This window comes from Alosa pseudoharengus, unplaced genomic scaffold (assembly GCF_046254945.1).
Source record: "Alosa pseudoharengus isolate Yale_2024_CS ecotype anadromous, Long Island Sound unplaced genomic scaffold, YU_APseudo_1.1 YU_APseudo_1.1_scf_18, whole genome shotgun sequence".
NCBI lineage: Eukaryota > Metazoa > Chordata > Actinopteri > Clupeiformes > Clupeidae > Alosa > Alosa pseudoharengus.
Genome location: NW_027468650.1, coordinates 6,916,960 through 6,931,128, shown reverse-complemented (window position 1 = coordinate 6,931,128; position 14,169 = coordinate 6,916,960). Strand labels below are relative to the sequence as shown.

The 14,169-nt window shown below is 43.4% G+C and overlaps 2 protein-coding genes across 2 annotated transcripts; both read right to left on the bottom strand.

The window, feature by feature from the left end:
* Positions 1 to 1,190: 1,190 nt before the first annotated feature.
* Positions 1,191 to 6,576, bottom strand: LOC143130895 (carboxypeptidase B-like). Its single transcript, XM_076290164.1, has 11 exons — positions 6,512 to 6,576; positions 6,308 to 6,383; positions 4,866 to 4,990; positions 4,030 to 4,132; positions 3,769 to 3,870; positions 3,408 to 3,512; positions 3,206 to 3,316; positions 3,024 to 3,111; positions 2,645 to 2,847; positions 2,348 to 2,432; positions 1,191 to 1,388 (listed from the first exon to the last, which is right to left on the bottom strand). Exons 1-11 carry the CDS (start codon positions 6,574 to 6,576, stop codon positions 1,201 to 1,203), a joined length of 1,251 nt encoding a protein of 416 aa, XP_076146279.1. The 3' UTR covers positions 1,191 to 1,200.
* Positions 6,577 to 6,894: 318 nt separating this feature from the next.
* On the bottom strand, positions 6,895 to 13,922 carry agtr1b (angiotensin II receptor, type 1b). The gene is made up of 2 exons (XM_076290165.1): positions 13,752 to 13,922; positions 6,895 to 9,510 (listed from the first exon to the last, which is right to left on the bottom strand). The coding sequence occupies exon 2, from the start codon at positions 9,358 to 9,360 to the stop codon at positions 8,293 to 8,295; it is 1,068 nt and encodes a 355-aa protein (XP_076146280.1). The 5' UTR covers positions 9,361 to 9,510; positions 13,752 to 13,922; the 3' UTR covers positions 6,895 to 8,292.
* Between the last annotated feature and the right edge of the window lie 247 nt (positions 13,923 to 14,169).

Below are 14,169 nucleotides of genomic sequence, written 5' to 3'. Positions count from 1 at the left end.
CCCCAGTCTGTGAGCGAGCCTGATTATTTTGCCTGTACCTAACTCCTTTACTGTTAACCGACCCGGCTTGTGACTTGGATTGTGTTTTGTCTTCTAAATTGGATTGTTTGCCTGAACCCACCTGCTCTTCTCCTGTTATCGACCCTGCTTGTGACTAGGATTGTTTCTCGTCTTCTGAATTGGACTGTTTGCCTTAACCTGCCTGCTCTACTGGTAACTGACTCTGCTCGTGACCTGGACATTGTTTTGCCTATTGGATTGGTCGCTAAATAAACTTGCTCTTGAATCAACCTCTGCTTTTCTGCATTTGAGTCCCGTCCCGTACCGTGACAGAAACCTATTCGAAAACTGTTGGCCTGAAATTTCTGTATGGAAAGTGTCCGCTAGTTGGTTGCATTTGCAAAGTAATGCTTGTTGGTTGTAGGCCTGCTTCGTTTGTTTAAACTTGTCTGTACCGAAATCCTAAATGTTCCCTTATAGTAGATATAAAATATGGCGGCATCTATGGCAAGCCATTTTATAATTTAAATCCAACAAGGTAATTTCATTTTATTTATCCATAATGACATTCCTTCAAGTTAAAATTATATTAATACGAGCTAGAATATCTATTACAGATATCTGAAATTATATTATATTATTATATATTATATATGCCTAAGTGCCAAGTAAAAGTGGCAAAACATTATGGATATCTGGAATTATGAGTATCATTAGAATAGTAATAGATTTGCAGATATCTGAAATGGGAGTTTGTACTAGGAAGAATGAGGCATAAGATATATGAAATGACAATTTTGGATAGGAAAAAGGACGTAATGGATATCTGATCTTGAAAGCCCCATTCATATTAATGGCAAACGTGAGGTCATTTGTACTAGGAAGAATGACGTAGTTGATATCTGTAAAGCATAATGTAAATAAATGATGATATGAAGGTACTACATTTTCAGAAAGAAAAAATATATAACTACGCCAGAAACAACATATTGTGAGGAAATAACGTCCGCATCTATAAACCACTAACCGGAAGGGAGGTAACAGAGGGCAAACAGATCAACTAAGTTTGCAATTGCTTGAAATTGAGGAAGTGTTTATTTTTTCTGCATATCCATATTACTATTCACATGTACAGGAATGATGGTGCTGTGCCTCATTAACTGGAGACACACTTCAATGTCCTCCGAAGATCCGGTCTGATTAGTAGAGGTTCTTCTGCACGTAGGCAGCAATGTACTTAACAGCCAACATGGTCTCCTCACAAGTGGGCTTGATCTGGGATTCGGGGAGCAGGAAGCCATAGCGTCCTTCGTCACGCAGCTCAAAGGTGTAGGAGTACTTTACACCCAGGTCATAGGCCCAGTCATCAGAGCCTCCAGCAGCAGGGTCTGAGACAACACACATCAATCAGAGTGGCTTTCAATCATCAACACGACACAAAAGACTGCAATTAACAATAATCTGTCAAATCTTTCCAGTTTCTTGCAATTGGCCCATTCAGGCTCACAATGCAATCGTGTTTTTCAGACATAACAATAGTTTAAAGATGCACTCTGCAATTCTGGCAAAAGGTTGTTGATATAAAAGAATAAAAATAAATGTATTGATCGTTTTATTTTTTTATTACTCAATTGATTTTAAAGGTACACTATTTTTTCACCTTTACGAAGCCAATTTGATGATAAACGAACTTGTAATAGACGAATCATTCACCTAGTGTTCACCTAGTCTACCGCCAAAAATACCTAAACCTACAAACCTGTACCTTTAATCAGTGATTTGAAGAAATTTGTTTGAATTAATATTACTGCTGTGGACAGTGACCTTGGTAAAATTAGCTTTATTGTGACAGTAAATGTTAATGTGATGTTGGCACAAAAGACAGCAGCAAGTATATATTGTATGGTGTATCACTGTAAATGTGGTGACTGCTTCCTGTAAACTTCATGATAAATCATTATCAAAAACATTTCCTGTGAAGGTATGACAATGTCTGTGTATGTTGGAATATCTTCTTTGCATGTAGGAGATAAATGTTCCCTAAAAAAGGAAAGGTGAACATGACTAATGAATACACTTCTAGCTCCTACTGGTGTGTGGCGTGCACTTTACCTCCATGTTGCGGGCCAGATCCTTGATGACTCAAACTCAAAGTTTAACAGCCAAACAAATTATACCCTTCCCTTCTGCTCCTAAAGCAACATGCTGAATGGCTGGAATTATTCTTGGCTCGGACAGAGCCACTCTGCTTGTTAATTTGTGGTATTTCCCAAAAAGAGAATTGCAGACTGCACCTTTGACTGATGCTAAACTGATATTCATCCTCCTTGTCAATAAAGGAACTCACAGATGGTGGCAGCGCCAGGGCCAGGGGTGTACTTGGTGCCATACAGGCTGGTCAGGGCCTTGCTGGCTCCCTTAGCAACACTCATCTAAAGAGGACAAGGAGACAAGATTTAACACAGAAATCTCAATTGATGTTATTAAAAGAGCTGGGATTACTGGGACATACAACTTCCAACTGTACATTATAATACTTCAGTAAACTGCTACAGTTCAGCATTTTGAGTGGGTAGCGAGTGTTGTGTATCACATTAGTGGCACTACTCATATCAGGTGTAGGATTACTGTAGTGTGATCATACCAGCTCAGCGTGATCAGCAGCCAGGTTGTAGGAGTAAGAGTAGGGGAAGAGGAGCAGCTGGGAGTAGGAGTGGATGGTGAGGTAGGCCTTGATGGTGGCCTTGTTCCTGCGGATGAAGTCAGCCACATTCTTGACCTCAATCTCAGACTCGGGCTTGGAGCCGCAGTAGGTGTCGCTGCAGGGGTTGGAGGAGGCCCCCACGGCTGTGACCACAAACGAGACACAAGAGAGTTAGACGAGACTGGGAAACATGAAACCATCTTTGTTTTATTTTGTGTTAATAAGACATTATCTGAAATTGATGTTTGTTTCTTTCAAACTGAATGGTTTTTATTTTTCAGTTTGAAAGAGGCAAACGTCAAAAAGATCCTCTACTCACTGCACCAGCCAGCATCAAAGTTTCTGTTGGGGTCAGTGCCAATGCAGCCGGAACTGCTAGGCTTACGAGTCTTCCTCCACATCCTGTTCTATAAGTCCAAAAGACAAAGAATGTTTCACAAGGAAGATCACAGATGCCTGTGGCTTTGCATTTAGAGGAACATTCAAACGTAGGTGACCTACGCTCTTCCAGGTGTAATCATAGCCGTCAATGTTGAAGACAGGCAGAACGTAGACATCCATTTGGTCCAGCAGGCTGGTCATCTGAGAATCAGTTCCGTAGGTGGACAGGGCCTGCAACAGACACAAGAGGTCTGTTTTCAAAAAGCAGAAAAGCAGTAGATGCAATGGAATGCTGTTGCTGTTTCTAACTGGTGGGTCATACCTCCTTGACAAACCACTGGCAGAAAGCAGTAGAGATCCACTCTCTGGCATGGATACCACAGTCCAGGAAGATGGCAGGCTTGGTGGAGCCAGTCTGCTTGCCAATCTGTGAGCAAAGAGCAAATGTATGCTGTTTAATGGGGCTCAGGATTAAAAAGGAAATATGATTTTGAATGTGCCAATAGGCCTAACTACTGAATTGGTGAATTAAATCCTATTAGGGATTAAAATATATTCCCATTTTCACAGCTGCATGTTGACACACTGCATTAGAGCACCATTTTGACAGTGAGTGAAGAGTATGAACCATTTGTAATGGTGTGATAAGGAGAAGAGAGACTCCTAGTGGACAATGTCTGTACCTTCAGCAGGTTCATGGGACGGCCCTCGTAGGTGTTTCCGATCACCTGTCTGCTCATCAGATTAGAGTTGGCAGAGGTGATGGAGGCAATCCAGGCCTGGATCTGTGGAGAGACGGATAGGGGAAGAGGTCAACCAGCAGATGCAGAAGATGATGGGAGGATGAGGCAAGATGGTGGAAGAGTCCGTTTGAAAATGTAGAAGACATTACAGAATAAAGGATGAAATGGACACAGAATGCAAATGCATAAGGAGAAGCTCACCGTGTCCCAGCTGTTGTACTTGGTGTAGGTGTGGGACCTGGGGCTGACCCTAGGCCCGTCCCTCTGAGCCTCAATCTGAGCCTGGAGATCCTCAATCAGAATCCTGCATGTAACCATGAACTCTCTCTGTACTAACTGTACTCTATAAATACCACTTCTGTGTAGTTTACTGTGTACTATTTACATGTGTAATGTGAACTGTTTGCCAGGATGCATCTAAAAAAAATAGAATATCATGGAAAAGATTTTTTCCATTATTTATTTCAAAAAGTGAAACTGCACCAGGAGTTTATTTAAATAAGACTTGCCTGATTTTTACGGGCTTTTCCCAAATCACAGAGGAAACGTCGACGCAGCGGTATAGTAGCAGATAATCAGGCAAGTCTTATTTAAATAAACTCCTGGTGCACTTACAAACTTTCTAATGCCTCGTTATTGGACTAAAGGTCATAGTTGTACTACTGCAGAAGTTTCGTACCATTCAGGGCATTATTAGTGGGGTAATTTACGAGATAAAAGTTGGTTCCAAGACGACTGCAGAACGTCATTAGTTTCTGACAGCGCTACTCGACCAGGGTTCGACCAAGGAAAAAAAGGTTCTGGAAGGGTGTTTGGCTCGGGGTCATGGTGCAAAGGACCCTAGGGTGAAATTACTCCGAACCATCGCTTTAAGTCAAAATACCGGCAGTGGTTTCCTGAGCTTTTAATCTCACAGTATGGACAGGGCAATAGAATTCTCCACGATATTCAACTTTTTTGAGATGCACCTGTATATAATGTATTGAAATAAATATAATTTGCAGAAAGGGATTATTGAACGAACAGGACTGCCTTACTCGTGTTCCATGTCACTCTGGTTCAGGATGGTGTAGACCATGGAGGTGTGGGAGGCGGGAATGTGGATGTCCACATCAATGTCGATGGTCACCAGCTCAGCACTCTCAGGGCTCCAGAAGTCCACCTGCAGAGGGCGCCAGACACAAACTCTTATAAAAACACACATTCCAAAGTGAGCCTCACCTGCACTTACAGTAAGGTTCTCTAACACACTGGCACAGCTACACACACATGCTGACTTACAGAGAAACAACCATACTGACTTATACTGATACACACTCTGAATTGCACAGACATCACACACGATCCTGAGTCAGATCTCTGACATGGGCAAGCATGAGCAAACACTAACACTGACTGATGTGTTCAGATTATTATCTACGCATAAGCCATATAAACAAGCATATTCAACCAAAATCCATAACCAGAAACAAACACAAACATGCATACACAGACAGTTATAGAGGATAGTTCAGCACTTTTTAAAAGAGACATTCAGGCTTAACCATATCCATGTCTACAGAGCTTGTATGACTCATTTCCTGGTAAAAACTGAATATACATTCTCAAATCCTAAAACAGCTTTGTAAGATATTAACAAGCTGAAGACATTAGATAAAGTCGTGTTTTAGTAGATGACTACTTTAAATGTTTAAAAGGCCTTACTGGATAAGATTGTTTTCTTTCTTCATAATTATTTAGTGAAATGATTAATCTGTGTGTATCGACCATCTTCCCAATGCAACAACAAATGATATTCTGATTGGTAACAGTTCTAACCTATCATATCTGTTAATGTACAAATACATTTTATTGGAAACAGTCGTTCACTTTGTACACGGGCCTCGAAGAGAATCACTTTGTGGTTAGGTTTTTTTTTTAATGGGTGACACACTACTCAATTGTTTATTAAAATATGGGCTGGGATCTCTGTATACTGGAGAATAATTTATTGATCGTTTTATTTTTTTATTACTCAATTTTTTCACCTTTACGAAGCCAATTTGATGATAAACGAACTTGTAATAGACGAATCATTCACCTAGTGTTCACCTAGTCTACCGCCAAAAATACCTAAACCTACAAACCTGTACCTTTAATCAGTGATTTGAAGAAATTTGTTTGAATTAATATTACTGCTGTGGACAGTGACCTTGGTAAAATTAGCTTTATTGTGACAGTAAATGTTAATGTGATGTTGGCACAAAAGACAGCACCAAGTATATATTGTATGGTGTATCACTGTAAATGTGGTGACTGCTTCCTGTAAACTTCATGATAAATCATTATCAAAAACATTTCCTGTGAAGGTATGACAATCTCTGTGTATGTTGGAATATCTTCTTTGCATGTAGGAGATAAATGTTCCCTAAAAAAGGAAAGGTGAACATGACTAATGAATATACTTCTAGCTCCTACTGGTGTGTGGCGTGCACTTTACCTCCATGTTGCGGGCCAGATCCTTGATGAGGGTCACATGTTCGTCAGTGGTGGGCTTCAGACGGAAGACCTGCTCCCTGATGCAGAGAGGGGGAAAGAGAGAGAGGGAACACACTCTCACTACATCTGAGCTCCACACTTGTCATCAGAACATGCACTGGACACTGCAGTTGGGTGATGGCTGAGAGAAGTGTAATCTTTTTACCCCTCAAATCTGGTCAGCTCAGCCAGAGCGACAGCCACCAATCCAAAAAGCAGAAGGACCTTCATGTTTCCTGCGTGTCTAGTTTGTTACTTTTCACCAGCTTTTATAATCCGAGTGTAGTTCTGGCTGTCCAATCCAAAAGACTGAAGCACGTGCATGTTATAGTAGCCTATGTGTGAACCAAACTTGACTTATTTTTAGGTGCTTCTGGAGTGTGGGGAGTGAGTCTATGAAATGATAAAGCTTCAATGATTAACTTCTGATATTTCAGCATGTTCTCCTAAAAATAAAGCCTTAACTCAAGGCCACAAGGTTTGACATTTTGGTTTACAAGAGTTAATGCACAAGGCAGGAGCATTATGAATGATGCATGTTTGTTATTTCTTTAGTCTTTTATTCATATACTGCTTTTTATACTTATTTCCATATGAACTGTACACATACAAAAAGACACAGACATATATAAAATATTTTGTAGACTTTTTTACAAATATTGCTGACAGAACTGCCAACTTTTTTATCAGTGTAAATAGCATGATCATGATAATAGTTCTGTCAGCACAGCAGATATGGACACAACTAATATTTCTCCCACATTTCTTTTCTGTAAATATTTCACCCATACTTGTCACACTGAGCAAACAGTGGACACAGAACACCACAGTCAAAGTCATATCAGACCTCAAGCATATGAAATACACCAACATGGCAAGTGTTCAACAACCTGCCTATATACGAAACATTTCCACTTCACTTCACTTCACTTCAAGTGTTTCAAAAGTTACAAAGGAGGATTATGTGAAACAACCAGAAATTCCCAAACAAAAATATTCAACATAAATTAACCAAAGACTGACTCGAGCCCAACTTGAGCTGTTTGGGTTTGACTGACATAGGTAATGTGAAATTGACACATACTTGATGATATATATGCAGTATGATGACTGAGGACAATAATACCAGTCTAATAGACACTTGCACACATGTTTGTAGAGATCCTATCAATGTATAAAATATATTTAAGAAATGCATGAGAAAACTGTTTTAAATTGAAACATGCAACCAGGCCTTGTTTTCATGCTGTTACGGTGCAGAGAATTTGATCTCATATGTGGCCAATTACTATGGTGTACTGTATAACTCTCCCAGATATTTGACTATTTGACTGTGTATTGTGCTCCGGGTGCTGGCTCATGGTTTAGGGCCCATCCAAGGCTTGTAGGTGGTGATAAATTATAATGCGCTATAAAATGGAGAATTTCAGATCAGTCCACTACACAGTTGTCTGCGTTTGTTTGAGTTAAGGTGCAATTCTTGTCAAGAAATCCTGCTCCAATTAGTTTTTGAGAGATATAAAAGTTCCAAAGCCTCAATCCAAGAATTAAAATATGAATATATGCCCATTCAACATGTACAGTTCAATTGTTCATAATGTGTTTAAACACTGAGAATTGTGGTCAATACATTTGCTGTAGACTTTTGAATGTGTTTATGATTAATTAGATGCAAGACTTTAGTTATATCAAATTACTTCAGTGTAAAAAGGCACCATCTAATATGAGCTTTCATAACTGAGGGGTGTGCATTTCAGTAACAGTATGCATATTATAAATATTTGTTTTGTCATTTTTTAACCATGGAGATTCCATGGCATAGTGCTAGACATTAAAGGGTTTTTAAACCTCATAAAACATTCCTCGCGCAGCAGACACATCAGTCATCAGTGGGTTTATCTAAGGGAGTGTCACTGTCAGTGTAATATTTGTGTGAGGACGCCTTTCTCATTTGACGTCGGGCGCAGAGGCTTTCTTGCTGGAAGTGAGGCGCAAGGCCTCGGACGCCCGGTACGAGAGCGTGCTCATCTTGGACCTCAGGCTGACGTGGCCAGCCCTGGTGTTGGGATCGCAGCGCAGCAGCCGGAACAGATTCTTCCGGAAGTTGTTGCCGACGAAGCCGTAGAGCAGCGGGTTGATGCAGCTGTTGAAGAAGGAGATGCAGATGGTGAAGGGCATGGCCGTGTCGATGATGTCCACCACATGGCAGTTCTCCACCACGTCCAGCATAGCCAGCATCTCCATGAAGTGGAAGACCTGGTGCGGCATCCAGCACAGGAAGAAGGCCATCACGGCCGCCGCCAACATGCGCAGCACCTCGTCGTCACGGGAACGCGTGGATCGCTGGATGTGACCGCGCGCGCCCAGGAGCGTCCGGCCGATCAGGCAGTAGCACGTGATGATGACCAGGAAGGGCACGAGGAAGCCCAGCACGCTCTTGAGCACGCTGAGCGCCACCAGCAGGCCCATGTGCTCCGAGCGGTGCCACACGCCGCACACCGTGCTGTTCTCGATCTGGAAGACGTCGCGCGTGTACGCCGTGGGCACGCTCAGCACGAAGGCGAACACCCAGACGAGCACGCACGTGAGCCGGGCGTAGACGAGCGTGCGGCGGCGTCGCGAGCGCACCGGGTGCACGATGGCCAGGTAGCGGTCGATGCTGAGCGCCGTCAGGAAGAAGATGCTGGTGTAGAGGTTGAAAATGACCAAGCCGGCGCTGGCCTTGCACAGGAAGCCGCCAAACGGCCAGTGGTAGCCTGTGGCCGTGAAGGTGGCCCACATGGGCAGCGTGAGGACGAACGTGAGGTCAGACACGGCCAGGTTGAGCACAAAGACGTTGGCGACCGTCTTCAGCTTCATGTAGCAGTAGATGACCGCCACCACCATGCTGTTGCCCACGATGCCGATGACAAAGTTGCAGCCGTACACCACAGGGATCAGCGTAAAGATGATGGTGTGCCGGCCAGAGGTGTTGCAGTTCAAACGGACGCTGGTTTCCGATGTCAGATTTTCCATTTTTTTCTTTCCACCCCACTTCTGTCTTACTTCCTCTCGTATTCTGTTTTAATGCTGTATCCTGTAACCTTAAACCGGGCGCCAAGCTCAACACGGGGGGTTCGTTTGTGGCAACCAATACCGGCCTCGGGCCTCAGGCCTCAGCTTCTCCTATAAAAGAGAATGACAAAAATGTCACAGACAGTCTAGGAGAGGAGTGATCATTACTAAAGGCACGGACCATAAATGCTAACCCGAATGAACGGGCCTTAAAGTGTCTGTGCAGCACCGTCTCATTAAAAGCTGCACGTTAAAGCCACGGCAAATGTTTATGTTATTTCTGTAAAACAAGAGGCCATCAAAAACAGATGTTCAGTGTTATTCAATAGTGGAAATGCCCTATGAAAAGTTGTTACAAGGGACAGTGTGCATGCTATCTCTATTCCACCTCAACCCAATATTGCCATACTTTACAAGCAGCTTTGCTGAAAAATGGCAACAGTAAAAATGTATGGTGTTTATCAAATGGGCCATCCATCTGGACAAACTGTCAGTGGCCGGAAGGGGAGCATTTACTTCTAGTGTTATGACCCATGCTAATGAAGACTGCATGCCAACATGCGTGCCTGTGTAACTAAGCCATTAACTATAGAGGGAGAGTGTGTGTGTGTGTTTATGAGCGTGTGTATGTTTATGAGTGAATGTGTGTGTGTTCATGAGTGAATGTATATGCGTGTGTGTGTTTGTGTGTGTGTCTGTGTCTGTGTATGAGAGAGGGAGACCCTTGCAGGAGTCACGTTCTATGCTGCACTGACTGCGCTCCATTGGACACAGCGTGAGAGTTCCTAATCAGTGCGCACCTAAACACACAAGACCGTAGGGGGCCAGGATGGTGGAAAGTTTCCCTGTGAGAAAATCAAAACCTGTGTTCTCTGGAAAATTAGCCTGCAGCTCTTTTTCTAAATAGCATTACTAAGGACATAAAGTGAAGGGGAGATGCATTTTTAATGCCTCCGCTTCCTTATGTCCCCCTCTTATTTTTAAGTAGGCCTAGAATTAGATACATGCCATTAGTTGTACCCTGCCACGTGAACTAACAAACACAGACACGAATCTGAACCAAAGGGGCATCTTGTTTAAAGACAGAAAGTTGTTTTTTGTTGGGCACATAAAAGCCTTTTATGGTATTGCGGGCATCTCATCACCAAACTATTGCATGACCTCCGCTCCACATTTTGCAGGTTACTTTTTTGGCCACAAGATGGCGACCTATTTATGTCACATCCTCTGTCCTCTGTCACACGTTTGATTATTCCTCTTGTGAGATAAATGAATTTGTGCACATAAGAAATGTGTTGTTGATGTTGACCCTGCATCTTTAGGATGGACACATTCATCTCAGCCCAAAAGATCTCATTACCTGCTGTCAGCCCATGGTTCACTTGGCATTTATTAGAGACGTTATGATCATGCGCGTGCTGCTCTGCCCTCGTTTAACAAAGCCATTCTTCTGCCAAGCATCACCCATTTTCTCTGGGTTCTGTGTTTGATGTGGCGGAGGTTAAAAAGCGACTTCCTCTGTTAATGCATCAGTTGCAGCTGTAAAAATTGTTGAGAAGCAAGAGGCCGTTTTGCGGTGCCAAGGGCAACAGAACAATGAAATATCACTGTGTGTTTCCCCCTGCAGCAGTGGCAGCATACAGATGTCACGGCTTTAGATTTAGATGTGTTTTCTTTTGTTAATGACTCTAACAGTGGGTGGATGTAAATTAGACACAAGCTCAGAAATGACCACAACTTTCTCTCTCTCTCTCTTCATTGGGAAGCTGAATGTATCTTTTCCTTATGATTCAGGCAGCTAATTCAACCCCACTGTTTCGTGTGATTTGCCAGAACACACATAAGTGCAGTATAAATAATGATGATGTTTGTACACGGTTTAATTACATCTGCACATTTTGACTCCATGTGTCTCTTTTTTCTACATTTTAGATTGGCTTGAAAAGTCTATACGATAAATTCTATTGGAAGACGTATGAAATGTTCTGTTTTCACTGGGTATTTTTAACATGTGTGTGGACTCTTGCCTACTTTTTATTGAATGGTCAGTAGATAGACAGATATATAGATATAGATAGATAGATAGATAGATAGATAGTTAAATAGAGAGCAAGAGAAGCCAACAGAGGAAGAGTGTGTGTGAAAGAGAGAAGGAGCGGAAGAAAGTGAGAGAGATGGAAAAGAAAGAGAGATGCAATGTTTCAGGTTCCAGTAATGGCAGACCTCTGTGTGCTGCTGGGAGAGGAGACGTCCGAATGATTTAGTGCCCCGAGTGACCATGAGATCTGAATGACGTCTGCAACTGGATGCCACATCACGGAACAGTGCTCATAAAGCCCCGGTGACCACAGACAGGAAGTCAAACAACCCACGGTGCCTATGAAGGGCCCGCCACCCACACTTAAACAGGGGGGAAAAGTACCCAGAGCCCAGTGAAATTATCCATCCGCATTATGAAACGGAGATATGGCTCGGACATCACTTGGGCAGCGTTCCATCTCTCTGCTGGACAGATCACTGTGTAACTTACACGATTATAAGATTTCAGGTAACATTTTTGAAAAAGCACAATCATCTACATCCTCTAAAAAGATCTTGAGTGCTGACTTAAGCGTTTTCAACCAAAGTTGCTACCAATGCAGCACTTGGTATCTCAGGGTGTTGCAGCCGTATCATCGAGGATGGGAGCATCTCTCCCCATCAACAGAATTATCTGTGTGTGACCCATAAAGCTGTGGCGTTCACAAGAGCTCCACCATCTGGCGAGCGTGGAGGCAGGCCACTAAAGCCCTAAAACCCGGCACCCCAAGTTAATGATTCATTTCATCCCGCTCTCCTGGGGTCACGCCGTGGCTCTGCCGCGGCCAGCCTGGAAATGTACATCATCAGCATCTCTGTGCGCACCATAACGCCCATAATTCCCCTGCGTTTTTTTTTCCAGTCGCTGCCTTTGCCCTCTGCTTCCCGATGGAGCCTGCACAGAGCAGGACTAACTGTTGGATGAGCCAACACTGTGGTCTTAACACAGATGAGAAGACAACCCCAGTGAGACGTGGAAAGTCGTGGAAAAATGACCAAGTCGATGAAAAGACAAATGCTCCAATCATAACTATGTATCATGCTGGATTTGTTGTGAGGACATGATAAGCCTAATTTCACATAACTACTACCTAGTAAATCCGTGGAATCCTTGCTTTTGACACTCCAAGCTGATTTATCGAGGATAGCCTTTCACTTTCGCTGATGACACTCTTTTTTCAGGATGTTTCCACAGCTACACAAGGAGAATATTTTCCACAACTGGTGTTCCTTATTGAACAACCATTGGAATTTCTCAAGACAAATGTTACACCGCTCATTAATTGCTTTGACCCTTGAACAACTGCTCAGAAAGTTATGGCTTCCACATGTTCTAAAGGCTGACACCAATCCAGATGCCTTTCTTACACAGAAACTGGCAGGTAATTGAACAGAATAAGTGATCAGCATATATAGGCAGCAGCGGGTTTATTAAGGAAACTGCACTCTGAGTGTGTGGAATGCAAAACAGTCGGTACTCTAAACAAGTTCATCAAGGAGGAGGCAGCCTGTGACCACTCTATGTCAGCAATCTCCTCTTGTCACTCCATTATCACACACACACACACACACACTCTCTCTCTCTCACTCTTTCTTTCTCTCACATTCTCTCTATCTCCCCCTCACGCACACACATACTCTCTCTGTCAACCCCTCTTTCTTTCCCTCTCTCTCTCTCTCTCTCTCTCCCTCTCTCTCTCAGCATACCCCCCACCACACCACCCCTCCTTTCTCTCAACCCCAGTGGGGTCCTTCTCCTGCATGTGAACTGCATCTTTTTTTTCGGCGTGGACTGGATGTTGATCAGGAAGTGAGCCCCCTTTTCCCCCAGCGGGGGCTTGCTGGTTCTGCATGCCTGCCTCGCGCCTGCGTCTCTGGTGGCACAGACTCACTTTACACAAACACAGCGCCTGTTTTGACTAGAGCCACTCTCACTGACCATGCCTAACTATTCCATGAGCGCACAAAGCAAACACGTCATGCATTTGTCCCTGCAGACATTTATCAAGCGCAACAGTTGCTCAGCAAATGTAATTTGCAGGCCGCCTCTACATTACAAACGTCTGAACAAACTTTCACTTGTTACTATTTACTTAGCATGTTTATCAGAGTGGGTGATATATGTGGATAAATATTAACATGAGTGCAATTAAGAATAAGAAATCACTGGGTCAGACAAAAAGCTTATATAAGTCACCATGAGTGACTTATAATGTAATGGTGTGTTGGGTGTTGTGCGGCTGCCCATGGGCAGAGTAAAGGAGAGCTCTTACCTGTGTGTGGTTGTGAGGCGATGAGGTCTGGCTAGTTTGAAGGAGGGAGTGAGAGGAAGCTCAAGACCTCCTCAGTGCGTCAGTGATGAATGCTGCTGCTGATACTGGGAGTCCACTGGAGCTGTGAGATGAGTGGTGGTGCTTACACACACACTCTTGCGCGCACACACACACACACACACACACAGTGTTGTCACTACACATAACATACACACAGGAACTCACAAACACAAACCAGAGAGCACCCTTCACCCACCACACCCGCCCCTAACCCATGTTTAAACATCATCTTCATGTTCAGATACCCCCCTTCTCCGTTTACAGCCCTCCCATCTCTCTCTCTCTCTCCCTCCCTCTCTCTTGTGTGTCCACCTCCAGAGGTCTCTCACCCGGAGGCTTCCTCTTCCTCTCTCCCCTG